Below are 19,371 nucleotides of genomic sequence, written 5' to 3'. Positions count from 1 at the left end.
GTTTTATCCTTTTGATTGTTTTAGTTGTTTGAGACGAGAGGGTAAATCTGGCCTTTCATTCCATCTAGACCAGAGGTGAAGTACAAGAGACACTATGTGGGGAATTTCTCGTTCTTTGTGTTCTAGCTAAGCCTGAAAAATACCTGCATTTAAGACCCACCTTCTAGAGGGAAACAAAAACTTCTCTTGTAGACTAAAAATGCACAAGATGTTCAAGTGTGTCAGTAAATGCTACTCGTCATTCATCTTCTGGCCTGGGATGGGGAGGGAATTCTTCACCCTTGCCTGCCCACATGATTACTGGGCTCTTCCCCATAACTTGGGAGACTCTTGAAAGAACCAGGGTCCAGTAATCAGTGATCCAGGATTTAAAACATCTCCTTAGAGTAGGGCAGTCCAAAGTAGGTATAAACCCCAAAGAATGTGGAAGTTCAAGTTCAAAGAGATTATTTCCTTTATTCATTGTCTGATTTTGAACATAGAAAAACTAAGTATCACATGACTTGGGACTGTGTAAAGTGATAAGTGAGAGTGGGAGGAATTGTATAACTGGCCAATAGAATACAGTTTAGGGATTCTGTGTCACAGTATTGATTAAGCAGAAGATATTTGGTCCTGGTCTACCAGTTCATCAGACTCGTTGACATTATTGCTCCTTATGTATTTTAAAAAAACTGAACTTGAGACTTTGCTTCTTCAGAATAGTTGGCTTGACAGGCCCAGGGATCCCTAATTTGGAATCAGTTAAGATGAACTGGAATAAAAAAGCAGGTAGCCTTCATAGTAGAAATTAATTATTCCCTGCATGTCAAGATGTTGCAAATTATTTGTTACAGGTTTACACAAAATTTTTTTGTCACTAAAGTTCATCCTCATTATTCAAACATAGGACCAGCCATCCATAATAGATTCAAGAAGAAAAGCTTGTCAGGTGAAGAAAGCCATTTTTCAGAAAGCAATGAATAGTGTTGAGCGTTTGGTTGTCTTGCTGTAATTGAAATGTGGGGGTAAGTTGGAATTGAGATGTAAACATTCTCAGAAAAGTTTGTTGTCCCATTGTAGGTTGTTTCAGTCACTCGAAGTGATATGAGTGGTCTTTGGGCTCCCAAACAGCACTGCAGTGTGTGGGGAGCCAGCAGGGTACTGTTGCCACCCTTGGTCACTGGCTTAGAAGCTGGCTTCCTGCTGGCACCTGACTTCTCAGCAAATCATGCCTGGATTTCTTGTATTTTCAGCTGTTTGAAAGTCTGCTTACCTACACCTGAGGTTATTTTACTAAACCCCTTGTAGTATTTTGAAACTATATGTACCCTGAGCAAATCATGTTCTTCAAGCTAATCCATTCCTGTGGGTGTAAACCTATGGTAAGTAGAGCATTTTGGTTAGGTTACTTCAGTTACGGCATGACCCAAGGTAGGCCTTAATCCTCTTACTGGAGTCCTTTATAAGAAAATTAAATTTAGACACAGAGAGAGAAAGTTGTGGAAGCACAAAGCTGAAAACAATGAGCTCCATAAGACAAGGGAGAAACTAGCAAATGCGACTTGCCATGTGACAGAAGAAGCCAAGATCACTGGCATTTGGTCTTCAGCGGAAAGCATTGTCTGATGATGCCTTGATTTAGACATTCTTCTCAGCCTTGAAACTGTACTAATTAAATCCCCTCTGTTAAAAGCCAATCCATTTCATGGTATCTGCTTTTGGCAACCTAGCAAACTAAAACAGCCCTGTTTTAGTTTCATTGGCTGCTCAAGCAAATACCATGCAGTAGTCTGGCTAAAACAATAGGAATTTAATGGTTCATGGTTTTGAAGTTAGGAAAAAGTCCAAATCAAGGCATCATCAAGGAGATGTATGCTCCCCAAAGACTATGATATTCTGTGTCTGGCTGCTGGAGATCCTTGGTCCTTAGCTTGTCATATGGCAAGGACATGGTGGCATCTCCTGGTCTTTCGCTTTTCTTCCAGGTTTTATTGATGTTCAGCTACTGGCTGTTCCCTCTCTGACTTTCTCTCTGTTTCTCTGAATTTCATTCTGCTTATAAAGGACTCCAGTAATAGGCTTAAGACCCATTCTGATTCAGCTGGTTCACATCTTACCTTAAGTAGCCTCATGGAAAGGTCCTATTTACAATGAGTTCACACCCACAGCAATGTATTAGGTTTAAGAACATATTTTTCTGGGGTACATACAGCTCCAAACTATCATAGCCCCTGAGAAAAGTGCTGAGATTTCCAGACTAATTTTTCAATAATACATTTCTTCTGTCTACATAACACTTGGCTGCCGTCTTGGGATCTTGTGGGTATTAAATGACACAGGCAAATGTGCTCCCCACCTTTAAGAAGTCTGAAGGCAAGCATATGTAATTGCAAGTATTAAAGCAAACAAATATATAAATTCTGTTCAAATTTACACTATACTGAGAAAAGTTTATGTGACCACATGTGGACATGAGAAAGAATAAGATGTGTTGGTTTAAATAGAGTGTAGGCATGGTGAAGAAGCAGTGCTGCCTGTTCTCAGTACCTGCTCTATTGTTGAAGTCCTCTGAAGACGGTTTTTTAAATTTCCAGTTAATTAGCAGCAAAGCTGCCAAAATCTGAATTATAAAACTTACCACAACATCAACTTTCATTTAAGAGTTAATTTTTATTGCTGCTCAAACACAAAGGGTCATGAAGACTTGGGAGGTTTTAGAGCTTTCAGGGCACCTATGTTTTTGTTAGAAAATCGTGTCTCTGAACAGATCTCTTCCCTGTGGTGAGATAGTGATGGCTTTCAGGTACTGAGCTGGTGGCCATCCCTTCTCAAAAAGTAAGGAGTATATGTCAGATACCTTATGAATTTCCAGGTTTTCTTTCCTATCGTTTGGATATTTTCTGTACTGATCATCTCTATGAAGACATTTTAGGGCCAAATGAACCCCTGTGAAAGAATTTGTCACAGTTGTGTGTCAAGGAATCTCATATTACTGTGAATGTAATATCAAATTTATGTTTCTTATGTGTCAGTTTCACCTGTTGTTGCCATTCACTAGACTTTTTGTTCAGGAAAATAGTGACTTAGGCAAATTAAAGATAATAAATATGATCATGGAAAGGAAGTGACTTTTCTCCCTCCGATACGGTTATGTGTTTGTAGTTTGAGTAGATTTAGAAATTTCTGATAACGGAATGCAGCTTTTGAATGTAATAACCCCTTTGGCCTGAGGCTCGGAAGGCCACGGACTGTTCTGGGCACTGACTTGCTGGTGACCTCTTATGGGTGCCAGAGTTATGTTCCCAATCTGGATCTGGGCTTTGATGCCTCTCTTCCCAGGGGAGTGAGCTGACAACGGAAACCCCGGCTCTATTTAAGGCCTTTAGAGAAGCAGCAGGTGGTGGTGTGTGAATTTCCATCAAATAACTTGGTTGTCACCAGTAGGATCACTTTGCAGCTACCCTAATCATGTTTGTTGGCAGAGGTCTCCTGCCTTCTGGGGAGAGGAGAGGAAAGCCCCATGCTTTCCCGTCAGGGCTAGAAGTTGTAAGGAGGGCTCAGGAGGATGGGACTCAGGCTTTTCCTGCACTCCTCGAGATGGAGTGGTTTGGTTGTAACTCTCTGAAGCTGAGTAGTGTGGCTAAATCAGGCTCTCACTCCACTGCTGAATTTTTCAGAACTGTCCTCTCCTTTGCCTTTTTCACACCCTCCCACTTCTGCAGCTTCCTGTTTGCAAACAGATTTGCTCGTTAAATGGAAAAACCACATTTGTATGCATTTATGTCGCAGAAAGGAGGAGGAAAGCCAGTCTTCCTGGGGGATGGCAGCTGGGTTGAGTGTTGATAATGAGAAAAGGATTCTCTATGAGAAAATAAGATTGCATAGCTTGGCTTTTTCACCTTTCTGTTGCTGTGCTCTTCTAGAGCATAGGAATGGCCTACCCATTTCTGGGCCTAGAAGACATGTGTAACATCTTGACAATTAAGATTTTTTTAATACTGAGGATATTGTTTCATATATAAAATGATTCCCCTGTTTTGAAGGGAAAAAATAAGGTGTTCTTGTAACCTCCTGAGTTCTGGCATTTGTGTTTTTAGGAAGGGTCTTGTGCCCTTTGGGAAAAGGCACTAACACATTTTCCCAGGAAATCTGGTAAAAACACACTTGTATAGTCTAGAAACTCTTCTTGCTAATTTAGATGATTCTCAAAAGACTGATGTCTTGGGCAGGAGTTCATTGTGTTTTAGCAACTTTTTCAAAGGCTGACATTACAAAGTGATACTATAACAAGTGTGATTTCCAAAAGTATATGAAAGAACTCTGAAACCAAAGCAGAGAACAGTTTTATTCCTAGTGGAAGAGCCATGTGTGGAAAAGTGGGGAGAGCGGATAGTACAGCCCTCGATGCCTCTAAGCTTGTGCACTGCCCCCAGAGCCTTCTTGGCAGGCTTGAGGGTCAGAAGACACTGCTCTCCTCATTTAGGGGCAGGAGGAGGGCAGCTGGCAGAGGCCATAGTCCTGATGAAAAGAGAGGATGGTCTACAGACCTTTGATTTTGGACAGGCCAGAGATCCTTTTCCAGTCTGTTTCAGAGCCAGCCCCACACAACATGATGAAAAAGGCAAAATGTGTTTAAGTGCCTCTCCACTGATGACCAAGATTCCCATCTCGTGTCCCGCTCCCCATGAGACCCTCCCTCTCCTGATGTCCTGATAAGTTTCCAGCCAACATCCCCATCAAAACTTACTTGTCTTGTTCCCCATATGTCTGGGATTGATTCTCCACCTGTACTTATGCTGTGGTTAATAATGTGTTAATAACTTAGAGTGTTGTCATATTTATGCTTGAAAAGGTTCTTACTGGCTATTCTTGCAAAGTCAGGAGAGGGAATTCCAAGTACCAGGATAGGCCATTGGGGAGCTTTTGGGGAAGATTTACACATTTATACCTCTCTCATATGTATTGAAGGTGGACTCTACCATATTTGTTTAGTATTAAAATGAATACCCAATTTGCCTAATGAGCCTCTCTATCACCTATTTGCCATACATAAATATATTATTGATATCTTCAAGATTTCTTTCTACTCCTACACTAATCAACAGAAATTAATGGATTACAGTAAAAAATTATAAAAATTTTCATTAATTTAAAAGTATTACATGACAAATTTGCAAAAATCTTACCAAAGAGAAAAAGTGGGTTCTTAAAGGGGTTGACCAACTGAAGATTTCCTAAAATACTGCCTTTGAGCTGTGATTTTTAAAGTGGTTTGGAAAGTGCTATGATAAGCTAGAGGTAGAAAGTTGCATTATGTCCAGGGTCCATTTAGCTAAAGTCTTGGAGATGAAAGAGAACAAGGAAGACTGTGATTCCCAAAGTATTTAGGATCTGGAGATCCCCATAGATATTTTGCTTAAAATTCAAAATCACTAACAAAATAGTTCTGGCTCAGACTAAGGAAGACAGTTTACCTAATACTTTGAGTAAGGGTGAAATTAGATGGATTATATTTGAATACCGACTCAGAATCAGTGATAGGACTTCCATATCTTGAGAGGTACTTAAAAGTTTTAATAACCAGTTTTCTGTGGTTTACCAATATACCTGCAAACAATTTTGTGCTTTGGTAATTTCAGCCCAATATGCAGGCACTCACTCGAATATGTGCATGCACATGGTTATCTGCCTTGTCCAATATGGTAGCCACTAGCCACATGTGGCTGTTGAGCACTTGGAATGTGACCAGTCTAAATTGAGATATGTGGTTAGTTTAAATGCACACTGGATTTCAGAGACTTAGTTCAAAGATAGCAAGAAAAATAGCTCAGTAATAACATTTTATTGATTACAAGTTGAAACGATAATATTTTGGAAATATTGGCTTAAATAAAATATACTATTGAAATAATTCCACTGTTCCTTTTTACCTTTTTTAATGTGGCCACTAGAAAATTTAAAATTACATATGTGGTTGGCGTTAGATTTCTGTAAGACAAAGCTAATCTAGATATTCATGTGTGTATACATTTGTAAAATATTTTAAAACATTTCTATTTTTTTGTTTTCTCTTTCATTTAATATTTGTGTGTCCTTGGGTATCCAAGTTACAGAGATGAATAAAATTTCAGTATGTTCTCTACATTCAGCAGCTTGCCATTTGGTAGATGAGATAATCTTCTTTTAAAAGAAAATAAATGAAATTCAGTATGTTAAGTACTATCTGTGATAGAGAAGTATACCAGAACTTTAGGAGTACAGAGAATGGAGAGCGAGAGGGAATGACTACTGTAAGCCAGGGAGTGAAGAGGCTTCAGAAAAGAGTTATTTGAACTACAACTTTAAAGGAAGAGTGGAAATATACCAGGGGAGGAAATGGGGGAAAATATTCCAAGGAGAGAAGAAACATAAGGGAAACCAAATCATGGAAGGCCTGGGCAAAGTGGGTTCCAGCCAGAGTTTTGAGGGGAGAGGAGGTAGGGAGGGAGTGGAGAAAGATGATACTGGAAAATTAGTGGGGAAACTGGACTTTATCCAAAAGAATATAATTTTGAGAATAAAGTTAGCCTAAACTCACTGATGGTGTTTGAACAGGAAGCAACATCAGATTTGTATTTTAAGAAAATGAACTCTGGAAGCAGTATAATTGACTCTGAAAGGTAAGAGTTAGAAGGAGCAGGAAGGCCAAGCAGAAGGCACTGTCAAGAGGTATGAGACCCTGAACTTCTCATGCCTGGGAATAAGGATGAAGACAAAATGACACATTCAGTAATTGTTTAGGTGGTATAGAAAACAGAATTTGGAAACTGACTTGCTTCAAGGCTCTGGGCCACCGGTGGGCATGGTGAGAGAAGAAGCCTGAATGCAGTTAGTTAGGGAGGAAATGGATATAAGGCATAGTCAGCAATGAGAAAAGATGACTCCTGATTTCTAGAAGCTTGAAGGTGCAGGAAAAGGCAGAAAGGTCAGTAGTTTTTGGTGGAAGGGCATGGAACTGGCACACAGCCATTCTGCCCTGTGTTTTAAGATAAGGGAGGCTTAAACCTTTGGTGAGCAGGAGTGAAGGACAAAGTAGAAGCAGAGAAACAAGATATGACAGTAAGGGAATAATTAACAGAGAAAGGTTACTAAGAAGGCATGGGCAGGGGCAGGAACCAAGAATTAGGCAAAGGAGGGAAGTTAAATTAGAAAAAGCTCTGTAAAGTTAAAGTTTGCCGAAACTCTCAGTTCTGGATTTCTTTCGGTGAGTAACAGGGCCACAGCAGGTCATCAGTTCTTTAACATGCAATGAGCAGCATAGTGCTGTCAGTCCTATTTCTACTTGCTGTCAGCTTTCCTGGAAGAGGCAGGGAATCATTTCCAAGTAGGAAGGTTGGTACTAGCTCTTGGAGGTGGGCTCTGTGCTATGAAGCAATCAGTGGGACTCTACTGTCTCTAATCACATGCAATAGTAAGTATTTAGGCACTTGTCCTTCTTAAAAAATATATATATGCTTTTATTTGGACTTTAGTCTGAAAAGATGTAAAGGAAGAAATTATCTTCCTGGTACAGAACTCTTGAAAACTTAAGACAAATAGTATCTTTACCTGACAACATGCACATGTAAAATTCTCTTACGCTTTCTGGGCTTCATTTTTTTTACCTCTAATACTTGGGCATTAGATCTGAATATGGCTAAGGCTCCTTTTAATTCTAAAATTCTATGGTGGTATGATTTTAAGTTGAATTGGTGCCCATTTACAAGATGTGAAACAGAAAGAAAAAGTGATACATCAGTGAGGGAGCTGGTGCTGATGTATTATATATGTATAAAATCCCCATGGAACTTTCCCCAGGCATCTGCAGTACAAGGACATTTTGCCTGCATAAGCAGCGTATGCTTCAGCCCAGAATATATGCCAAGCACACTTGAGAACTTTCATATTTCCCAGCCGAAGTACAACACAGCTGGCCTTCTAAATGATTTAAAGTCTTCCTCTCCACCAGCAGAATTAAAAACTAAGAGACTGTTATGGTGCTTCTAAGAGAACGGAGATGCAACCTGTAATTATGAATTTATCAGACAATAGGTGACTTTCCACAGCAGTCCTTAACGTGTTACTATAATCACACTTTCTCCTTTAGAAAAGAGCCTTGCTTTCAAGAATTTGGGTTTCATGGAGGGGCGGAAGAGGGGAAATGGCTGTGTTGCTCATCTAACAAGTCTGAAAAAAAAATCGAATTGGTTTCCTCCGTTCATGCAGCTGAGCAACCAAGAGATAAAAGAATCAAAGTTTCAGGAGGTTGGGCATTCAGCAAGCAACCTTGGGCTTTCACATCTATGATGTTTATATGTCCATGCAATTCGTGCTTGTGACATTACTTGTATTGGTAGTTAAATTTGACTAATATTTTTATAGCGACATGGAAGAGCTAGGTGGATCCATTGAATTTCTTGTAAGGCACTCCTTTCAGAGTTGTGGTACCTTCTTATCTCTTCTTATTAGTTCTTGCAACATCTTGAGAAGATAGGGTTTATAGTCTTCAATTTACAGATAAGGAAGTTAAGGCACAAAGAAGTCGGTTTCAGCAAAGCAAAGCAATGTCAGGGACAGATGGAGCACTGGAATCAGATCTCTCAATTTGCAGCATGTTCTTTTCCTTCTCTTCAGAAATAAGAAAGGAATTAAATTTTTAAAATCGAACTGATGTCTTGAGTTATTTGCCTAGTTCTTTGCCTAAGAAAGGAAGCTATTCACTTCTGGTAATGACCTATGATGAAATACACTCAGATAAGAGAAATGAAAAAGCAACATATTCTGGATCAGTACCTACTGTTGGCAAGATGAAATTCCACCATGCCCATTGCCTGTGTGTTGCAAATGATAAGTTGTGATTCTATAATAAAGGTGCTTTTTGAACACATGAATTGTACCAGGCAGTGTGCTAGAGACTGGGGATACACAGTGAGTGACCTCCCAGAGCTCACAGTCTGGTGGAAAATAGAAGCAAGAAAACAAGATGATTCAAATAATCTGAAAAATGCTATGACAGCAAAAGGTGTCATAGTAACACAGAAGACCAAATCTTTTCTTGGTATGGTGCTTAGTTGGGGAAAATTTTGCAAAGAAAAGATGTGTGAGACCTGTGTGGGTTAGTCAGGATAAAGGTCAAACAATTTGGCATGTTGAGAGGAGTGATTATGCATGTTGTTCATTCTATCTGGAACAAAGGCCTGGAGGTAAGAGAGATCATAATGAGTTAGAGGAGGAACTGAACGAAAGCTGAATCTTAGAGTTGATGGCATTGGAAAGAGAAGCAGAGGCCAGATATTTGAAGATCTTGTAGACTGTGCCAGGTATTTAGAAGGGCTTTACACAAGTGAGCTGATCTGATCAGATAGTGATAGACTGGAAGAAGACAAGACTGAATGCAGAGAAACTGACTGGAAGTGTCTAATAGTGAGCTAATTTTAAAACCATGGCCTGGACTAGGATGACATTGAGAATGGAGATCATCTAGATTGTTTGGGAAAGAGTTAGAAGGGCTTGGTGATAATTTGATGGGAGAAAAAAGCAAAGCAGAGAGGCTGCAAGGATGATATCTGGTTCTGAAACCCAGGTCAATGGTGAGAAAAGGAACAATGGAAGAGGCTTTGAGGGATGGGCAGGAGACAATGAGCATGCTCTTAGAGACCTTCAACTTTAAATATCTGTGAGAAACTCAAAAAAAAGATGCCCAATAGGCAGTTAGATATATGGGTCAGAAGCCCAATTGAGAGATCGAGGCTGGTGATAAAGATTAGAATCTCCAGCAGAAGGTTCAAATCCATTTGGGCAGATGAGATTATCTAGGCAAGAAATGTAGAGTGGAATGAGCAGAGGGCCTAGGGAGAGAACCCCAAAGCATGCTCCATATAAGGGAAGGCGAGAGGAAGAAGAGTGTGCAGGCAAGATGGAAAAGGAGCGGCAATAGTCAAAAAGGCTCCAGATTTTATGTCCATTTATATGAAAAGTCCAGAATAGGCATATCCATAGAGACAGAAGGTAGATTAGTTGTCAAGAGGCTAGGGAGAAGGTAGAGGGGCAAGTCACTGCTAATAGGTATGGGGTTTCTTTTGGAGGTGATGAAAGTATTTTAAAATTAGACAGTGGTAGATGTTGCACAACTATGTGAACATATTGCAAATTACTGAATTGTACACTTTTTAAAGGGTGGAATATGTGGTCATGTGACGTATGTCTCAGTAAAGATGCCCTATAAAAAAGGAACTTCCTTAATTAGGAGAGGGGCAAGGTTAATGCAGAATGGGGGAGGGCAGCAGGGAAATTGTACGTTGGTTTTCAACTTTTTCCTGATTTTAAGTCCTTTAGTAGTCAGGCTGAGCCCATCCCTTCTCACAGAATTGGTGGTGCTTAAAGGTTTATGCTTACAATACTGTAAATTAAACAAAAAACATACATGAGGAGGACATGGCATTTCAAAACCACAAGACTGTGAAAAGTATTTTCCTTGCTACAATGGACAGATAGCAGCCAGAGTGTAAAAAGACTTGGAGACAGACATTCAGGGCTTTGACTTACCATTAGTTTACACATTGCTCCTGAGTGAAGTGTTATCTTTTTTTTTTTTTTCATTCCAATTTACCACAGAATAAACAGAACCTATTCTTGAAAAAAAAAAAGGCAATTTAAAATCTTTTAACTTCAACCACGAGTGTGTTTTCCCATTATTGTTTCTGTGGGCTTGGCCTCAGCCCTCAATCTCTTCAGGACCCTGCTGTGCTGCTGTCTCTTTGGTGCTCAATTCTCATGAACTACCCAGGGAGTTCAAATGGAAGAGAAGCAAGGGGACCACGCCCCAGGACTTAGGCTGCTCAGCCCAGCCCTGCCAGTAGTGAGAACAGGTGTGGGCAGCTTATTAGGGAGGCCAGGCTCATGAGCCGATCTTAGTCATTAATAAAGTACGAGTTTCTGGCCCTTATGGTGTAATGATCAGTTCTTAATAATACTAGTTTTGGGGCCCGCTTTTCAAATACAAATGATTTATGTGCATATATTAAAGCTGGGAATGCAGGGACTCAGAGGAGGGACTAACTCTCCCAGGTGCGCACATTGTATCAAGTCAGGGTGATAGTTTAGGAGGTGAAGCGTAGGGCTTCGGCCTCCTGTGGACCCCACCACCTTATCCTGCTTCAGCATTGGCTGCAACATGGTCTGGCCTGCTGGTGTGTGAGAAATGGGGAGCATCTGAGTGAGGATTTAGAATTTGTACTTGCTGAAGGGCATATGTGAGCCTTCTCAATCCCTGGGCATTTAGGACTAGGCCAAGCCATGTCCTTCTGAAATGCACACCTTAAAAGCCTCTGTGAGGTTGTGATGAAATGTGGCATGACCTTTAGGTAAACTCCTCAGCTTGGCCTTTGGGGACTGGATCATGACAGAGTCCAGCTCATCTGTCTTTGGAATGCCTCTGAAGACCAGCTAGGTGCCTGCTCTGGTGGTATCAGGTGGTTCCTCCATTAAGCAGACACAGAACACCAGGCACTTCCAAGAGTAGGAAGGGCTGTGGCTGCCAGAGTGGAGCAATGGCTCAGGCTTACCCTTGACTGGTTATAAGCAGCACTGAAGAAGCAGAATGGAACTTTGATCGTCATGCCTAATTCTCTGTTCCGGATAGGATCTAGTATGCTGGTAAGTGTAAGTCTTTTAGAAGGACCAGAGAAGCACAGGGGAGGTAGAAATTCAATAAGCTTGTCTTCAGTGGTGATTCCTGTCCACTCAGATCATGGATACTAAGTAGTTTCCAATTTATAAGTGGTCAATAGTTTATTTTAAAGTTGCCAGTTGGGGATATAGAATGAGTTTTCTAAAAGAAGTGATGACATAAATGGGGGTTGTATAAAATAAACAAAACTGAGTAGAGCTGAAATTACCTAAATGATGAAAAAAGAAATCTAGAGAGCATCACAACCGTGCAGACTTCTAAAGGGGACAAAGAAGGGCGTTGTCTTGGAAGGGGGGTAGGATTCATAGAACTCCATGCTAGAGTCATAATGAGGCACCCCAAATTCCCAACCCTAAAATTCTCAACCCTAAGGACTAAATTCTCACTTTTAACTATGCTCATGAAGGTTGATTTGACCTGAACTAATTTATGCTGACAAATTCATGGCTGCTTATCAATCAGAGTATCAGTTTGTTAATTCTTATTCATAAGCATATCTTTCTGATGACTAGAAAATCCCCTATTTGTATATTACTTCCATCTGTTAGGTAGAGTTTCAAAATCCAATTATCACATACATTTTGAAGCAGAACAAAGAAAGTCAGTAGATTTTAAATAAATAAGGTCAATTTAGTCGCATAAAATGTGGACAAATATCTTTAGTGACAAGAATAATCAGATTATCCATATAAGGTTGGTAATATTTGATGATTACTAGCATTTTTACTTCAGATTTTGCTTCCCTTCATTGCAATTCAACTTGTCATCTTTATAATTGCATCATTCTACTTCACTTAGAAGACATTTTCAATAAACTACTTCTTACCTGCTTTCTCAGACAATGTCCTCAGGTTCCGAAGTATATGGATTTCTTATAATCTCATCAATGTAGATGATCTTTTCCAGCCTTTTGGACTTCGTTTTACCTTTTACTTAATGCCTGAAATTCAGTGTCCACTGAAAGATATCAAGGAAACACCGATGAGTGATTTCTTGGAATTTGGATGATTAGAGTCTTTTTCCCTCCCTAGATGAAGGCTGGGCCTTACTCTTTTGTCCATTTATTTTAAAACCATTTTTAGAATACTAGGCCATGCAGAGAGAAATAAAATTGCTTATTTCCTTTTCTTAATAAAATAACAGTCTAGGTAGAGTAGACATTAGATACACAAATAAACGACTAGAATATTACAATTTCTATAATGAAGGGATAAATAAACTCAGGTAAAGCCTCATAGGGAAAGGCTTCATTGCACTGAAACTTGATGAATTAGGCATTTGCCATATGATGAAGGTAGGGAGTGAGGCCTTTCTAGGCACACAGTATAGTATGGGCAAGCAGAGAAGTATGAGAAAAGCTGACCTATCCAGGGAGTCTTCAGTAATGCTGAAGCATGAAGTTTTAGAAGGCAAAGGCATTTTGGAAGATGAACTTGGACTCAAATGGGTAAATAAAAACCATGTCATGGAAGCGTTTGTATTCTGCCCTCAAATACTTTAAATGTTAGCCTGTAGGTGGTTGGAAGTCATTGAATAATTTCAAATAGCATATTTTGATGGCATACAGTAACGGGTTCATTTGCATATATTGTCATTCTCACCTAGCAGGGACCAAGCTTAACATAAACCTATAGACAAGGAGGGCTACATTTATATATCTGGCAGTAACTGAGGCAACACTGCACATTTCTTTGGGGATACACAAAGATACAAAGATGTTTTCTAGTGAATACTACCAAGCTTGAAGACATATTTGCTAATGAGGTGTCTTAAGAGCGTGAGGCTTCCTTTTTTTGCGATGGAAAATTGATGTTCAATTGCAGAATTGTGTTTCTAAGTGAAGGCTTATAGTTGGATCACTCTTTAAAAAAAAAATTTTAAGCAAGAAAATCCATTGCTCAGCAATGCCCTCTAATGCGTTCAGGATTCATTTGCTAAACTGCATCTCTTGGCCATGCCAATATGCTTAGCTGTACAAGTTCCTCTTTCTTGCCGTGGTACAGACCATCCTCGGCTCTGGGCTGGACAGCAGCAGTGGCTTTCCCACAGTTCTTCTTGCCTATGATTTCCTCTCCTGCCTAGGACAGAACATAGCAGGTAGGGGCGTGAGCACCAGAATCAGACCCTGGTCTGCATCCCAGCTCTGCCACTACTAGGCCTAACACCTTGAACAAGCCCCTTAAACTCTCTAAACCCCCATTCTCATGCCGGAAAAAAAAAAAAAAAACTGGGGAAAAGCATAGGACCATTGGGAGGACAATGCATGCCAAGCCTTTGGTATACTCTTGGTACATAGGGCATGCTTAGTAATTGTCTGGGGTCTTGTTACATTGCCCTCAGACTTATCTTTCTAAACACCTGGTTATGGGGCTTCTCTGGATCACTTTGAATTTCTTCTTTTTTACAAAATAAAGTTCAAATTGTTTGGCAGACCATACAAAGCCCTTTGCAGCCTAGGTTGACTAACCTTATCTGCTACTTGGCCCATTCTCCCTCTGCTTTCCTGATCTACTGACCAGTACAGGCCAGGCACATTTATGTAACCATAATGGAGTGTTTGTTCTACTCTTCCCTCTGTGTCATTGAGCAGTAAATAAGGAATTTGTCATTGACTTTCAAGCCTGTAAAAAGTCCCCTTCTACTTTGTATGTCTTCCCATGGCTCACTGGGTAGACTGTGGGAGAGTGTGGGCTATGGTATGGACCACTGACCATGAAGAGCAGCAGTGCTCAGAGATGTATTCACCAAATGCAATGAATGTCTCATGATGATGAAGGAGGTTGTTGTTATGGGGGAAGGAGTGGGGTGAGGGGGGTGAGGGGTATATGGGGACCTCATATTTTTTAATGTAACCTTAAAAAAATAAAGGCAAAAAAAAAAAGTCCCCTTCTCTCTGAAGCCTTATCTGACATACTAGTCTGGGTTATAGCTCCCTTACCTCCAAGACTGTGATTATCTTTTGTCATATGGATGTTTCTGTGTTGGACAGTTCCATGTCTTATTTATTTTTATTATGCATACTATAGGGGCAAACTCAAGATGAGAATATGAGAGTTATTTTACCTACGCAAGTCATTTATAGAAACCAGTCCCACTCCATTGTTGTCAAGCTTGATATGGTTGATTAGAATTGTGGGTAAAGTTTCCTCATCTTGAAACCTGTCTGTCTTTTTATGTTGCCATACACTGATGAACATTAGACCTCTTAAAAGTGAGCCTCAGATGAATCCTATTTGCTGACGTTGATCTTGACAGCATTTTATTTATTCAACAACTCTGTTGAATACCTATTTTGAGTAAATCACTTAATCTCCCCCCTAAGAGAGACACAGAATTGAATGCTTTGTTTCTGTTTATGAGACTTCTCAACATAAATGCCCTGCATTTCCTATGACCTTGAGGAATATGAAACTAGTAAGAGAAATTGTATAATCCCTATCCTTTTTCTGGAGAGGTCTTGGGAAATTCCAACCTCTGTCATCACTGTATTTCCAAAATGCTTTTAATGATTGGCAGATGTGACTACTCATAGTCCTGAATTAGTTCCTGAATTTCTGGTGAAATCTGAAATGAGAGAGACAAGAGAAATCCAACTGTTTGCAAAAAAATCAAAAGAATGATTTCAATAGGTTGAAATGCAAACAAACAGTCAAAATAACCCTATGTGGTTCATAGTGTGTTACATGGTGCCCACTGTTTGGTTTAAAGCTTCTACTAGGTTGTGACTCACCATTTTTGTCAATTTTTATTTTTAAATAAAATGTGTTGATATGTTCCTTCATATTTTTATAACCTGCCTCGCTGACTCTCTGATCTTAATATGAAAGCTACAAATTCAGGAGCATCTTTTGAAAAGATATTAATGAAAGGGGAAGCAAGCGTGTGTCAGGGGAAAAGTTCTAGCAAAAAGCATAGGCCAAGTATTCTTGTTAAAACCTTCATCAAACTTAGTTCTGAGCTTCTTAACTGTCAAGGCAAAAGAGAATAATAAAGTAAATATCAGGAAGTGAATTAATACTTTGAAATCCTTTGATGTCAATACTTTGAAATTGCTTAGTTGACAATTTTTCTTCCTTTTTTTTTAAGAAAATGTGACAAATGAAGGCATCCACCGTGGTCACTCATGTGCTTTAGCTATATTTTCCAGATTTGAAATGATGTTGCATCCAAAAAATATACTTTAGTCTTGGAACTGAGGAGGGGCATTTATTCCTCAGTTTGAAAGATAGCAGGCTATAGTCACTATCAAGTTTTTTAGGTAATCATTAAAGATATTGTCCCTGAAAGTGGCACCTTGCCATCCTCTTCTTATGTAATATTTTTGTACAAGAGGCAGTGTGGTAGGTACAAAACTATACAAAAGTTACATTTATAGAATATTTTTGCACACAAATAAATTTATTTAAACCTTACAATAACCCTCTAAGATATTATTAGCAACCATGTTTTAGAAGGATAAAACAAAGGCTCATAGAAATTAAGTAAATTATCAGCTGGTTGGTAGCAGAACCAAGATTAGAAACCAGGGTGGGATTCTCAGGCCTAGTTTTTGTCATTCCTTCATGCTCAAACAATTATTTGCTGGATACCATAGTCATTAATTGATAGCGTCTCTGACGGATGCAAGGATTCAGAGGAAAATACACAGCAAGTTCCTGGTATGTGTGAATGGTTCTATACAACTATAGTAATATCAAAATTTAATGTTCTACTTTTTCTTGGATTTGGCCCCAACCTCCTTTTATAGGGAAGATGTTATAAGATGTTTCTGATAAAGAGTCAAAAAAGATGGAAACTTTGATGATTGGTAGTTAATAATAAAAAACTCTACTCACAGCTGCAATTTTGCATCTTATGAGTATTCTCCTTGGTGCATTTATGAGACTAGGAGTCCCTCCTCCCTGGATAATACTTTCTGAGGTAAAGACTTTATAAAAAAACAACTGGCTTTATTTTCTGGACTAGATGTTGTATTCTAGTATGTCACTGCAAGTTTATTTGTGGCTCTCCCTGAAGTGAATGTGTGTGCATCTGTGCAAAGCTCCCCTCACATCTCCAAGCAGCCCCAGGCCACAATCAGTGCCATCACAATGAAAAGGTCTAATATAAAACATGAAACTGAGATCTAACATTTAAATTAAATAAGTAACAATGGCTGCGTATTCCTCTCCCTGTTCCTGGGCAGTATCGTTCTGGATAGGGAGCTCTGATCCAAAGGGAAAAGCAAAGTGCCAGTCTAGAGTAAACTAGACGTGCTCATTTAGGAAATGTCTTGGGAAGCCTTTCTGAAATCCATTCTTTCCCTAGTCACAGAGATCTCTCTCTGTCAGCTCCTCCCCTTGACTATCCCACTCATCCAGTATAGAAAGCTCTCTTGTGTTGTCTGTTATCTGTGTAAAACAGGGTTCTTAACAAAGGGTATGTGAGCTTGAATTGAAATTCAAAAAAACATTATTCTTGTGGGGACATTTAGTGCAGGTGTGATATATTTATAAATAATACACAGTATAGTGCAGACTTAGTAAGAGGTCCGTGGTTTCCACCTGACAGGCAGAGGCATCTGTGTAACCAAAAAAGTTAAGAAACCCTGGTGTATAGTAAACATCGCCGGGGAAAGGTTCATGTCTTTGTATTCCTCACCACATTTGGCTTGTAGTAGTAGAAGGCCAGCCTGAAACTCCTGAACCATCTAGAATTTCTAGGTAAGCCTGTTTCCCATCATACAGGTAGTACAATGGTACAGGTTCTTCCTTCCCTTTTGTATTGTATTCTAGTTGATAAACCGATTCCGTATCAAATCACACAATGATACTTAATGTAGGAGCACTCATTATTAATAATAATGGGTGCTTATCTCAAGGTTAGCAAGCTCAACTCAAAGGATTTATCTTTTCCTCCCTTAATTTCCTTTATGAAAGTTGTCTTTGTGTGCAGATATTAAGATCTGTACTTTGAAGATTTTAATAATGCTCACCCAAATATCTTGGATAAACAAAATCCTCTACCTTGTTAACAACAACAAAAAAAAAAAACCCCAAATACCTCAGACCCATGTTTCTGGGTCTTCCTCTTTCCATTTAAGACAACATAAATGCTCGTGTGGAAGCAAAAACTTAATTTAAGTTTATTCAGGTTTTTTCTCCGCTCTTTGAAGAGGAAGCTGAATGAGATAACTTCTCAGGTCCCTTCCAATTCTAAGATTCCTGATTCCTTGTTATTTTCTAGCATCCACTTACATACAGTTAAGTTAGTCAACTTTTTTTGTGATTTGATTTTGTTAGTTGAGTAATGAAAAATCAAATGTAGTTTAGAAAAAACATTTTAATGAAACAGAAAAGCCAAAGTTGGTAACCTGATTCTACAGGGTGCCATGTTAGGTTTTTCACTAAAGATTTTCAAACACCTGAGATAATGCGACCCTATACCTGTGGTGCAATTTGGACATCCTATCCTTTCTTTTCTCTCAAGCTGCCAAAAATCTTTAACGTTTAAGCCTGAGAATTCCAAAAAGCAGCACCTCCAAAAGAACCTAGTCCTTAAACCATCCAAAGGGCCAGTGACTTGGACATCCTGGGAGAGAATTGAATCTGTATTAGTCAGAGTTCTCTAGGGAAACAGAACTGACATGATATACATAATGTAAATATTATGAGATTCTTTATGGGAATTGGATCATAGGACTGTGGGGATGGTCAAGTCCAAATTCCACAGGGCAGGCCACAAGGTAGGAACTTTGATGAAGGTTTTTGATGAATTCCTCCAGGAGAAACTGCCTGGCTGAATTTGAGGTGGAAATTCTCCCTTCTGACGGCTGAAATAATCACTTCTCCTTTTAAGGCCTTCAACTGATTGGATGAGACATCTCTCATTGCTGAAAGCAATCTCAGTTGATTGTAGATGTAATCAGCCATAGATGTGACCAACTTACTAGTGACTTAAGTCCACAAAATCTTATCACAATAACTATCAGGTCAGTTCTTTATTGACCAAACAACTGGACACCATAACCCGGCCAAGCAGACACCTCAGCTTAACCATCACAGATACTTTAGATTTAGTGACAATTCACTGTAAGAATTTGTTTCTCTTTTTCACCCACTCTGACCCACCAAGTTTTCTGACACTCCCTTAGAATAATCTTTGAAACAGGTGATGAAGGAGGCAAGTCTTTCACTGTGTATTAAGTGTTTTTAAGAGTCTCACCACCAGGGTTCTCAGAGAAATTATCATTGTTTCCACTCAGTTATTATGAGTTGGCATGGAAATTTGTCAGGAAGTTAGAAGACATTTTTTTCCATTAGCAAAATGTAAGAATCACTACACTGAAAGAGATTTAATTTTTTCTTATAAACTGCCTTCCTTGCAGCAATAGTCGCCTTTTCTGAAAAAGGCAAAAAATCTGAGATAATAAATTTCACATATAGTGCTTGCCACAGGATTCCTGTCTTTTTTTCTCTTAACTTCTAAAAGGCAGACCCTGATTATCAGAGAACCTTTTTAATGGTGCTCTAATTTACTGGTTAAAATGTGCCATTGATGTTGCTAAGGTTTTTACTGGGCTTTAATGAAGTTCTTTGAAGAGAGGAAGTTCAAAATTCTGAATGCTTCCCTACCAACACTCCTCTACATCCCCTCCCAAAACACTATTTTAAAGGGACTTCTTCCTTTGTGCATTTTACATA

General features: G+C 39.3%; 1 protein-coding gene across 3 annotated transcripts in view; it reads left to right on the top strand.

The window, feature by feature from the left end:
• The window catches only part of RYR3 (ryanodine receptor 3), a 506,364-nt gene that overhangs the window by 97,529 nt on the left and 389,464 nt on the right, over positions 1 to 19,371 (top strand). Inside the window, exon 1 of one of the 3 annotated variants that reach the window (XM_071214090.1) lies at positions 11,526 to 11,655. The exons of the other annotated variants lie outside the window; for them this stretch is intronic. Within the exon in view, the coding sequence (XP_071070191.1) occupies positions 11,617 to 11,655 (39 nt within the window). The 5' untranslated portion in view covers positions 11,526 to 11,616. Of the gene's footprint in view, positions 1 to 11,525; positions 11,656 to 19,371 lie in introns of those variants that run through there. 3 annotated transcript variants of the gene reach the window in all.

This window comes from Dasypus novemcinctus, chromosome 3, assembly GCF_030445035.2.
Source record: "Dasypus novemcinctus isolate mDasNov1 chromosome 3, mDasNov1.1.hap2, whole genome shotgun sequence".
NCBI lineage: Eukaryota > Metazoa > Chordata > Mammalia > Cingulata > Dasypodidae > Dasypus > Dasypus novemcinctus.
This window is presented reverse-complemented; position numbering and strand designations above follow the sequence as displayed.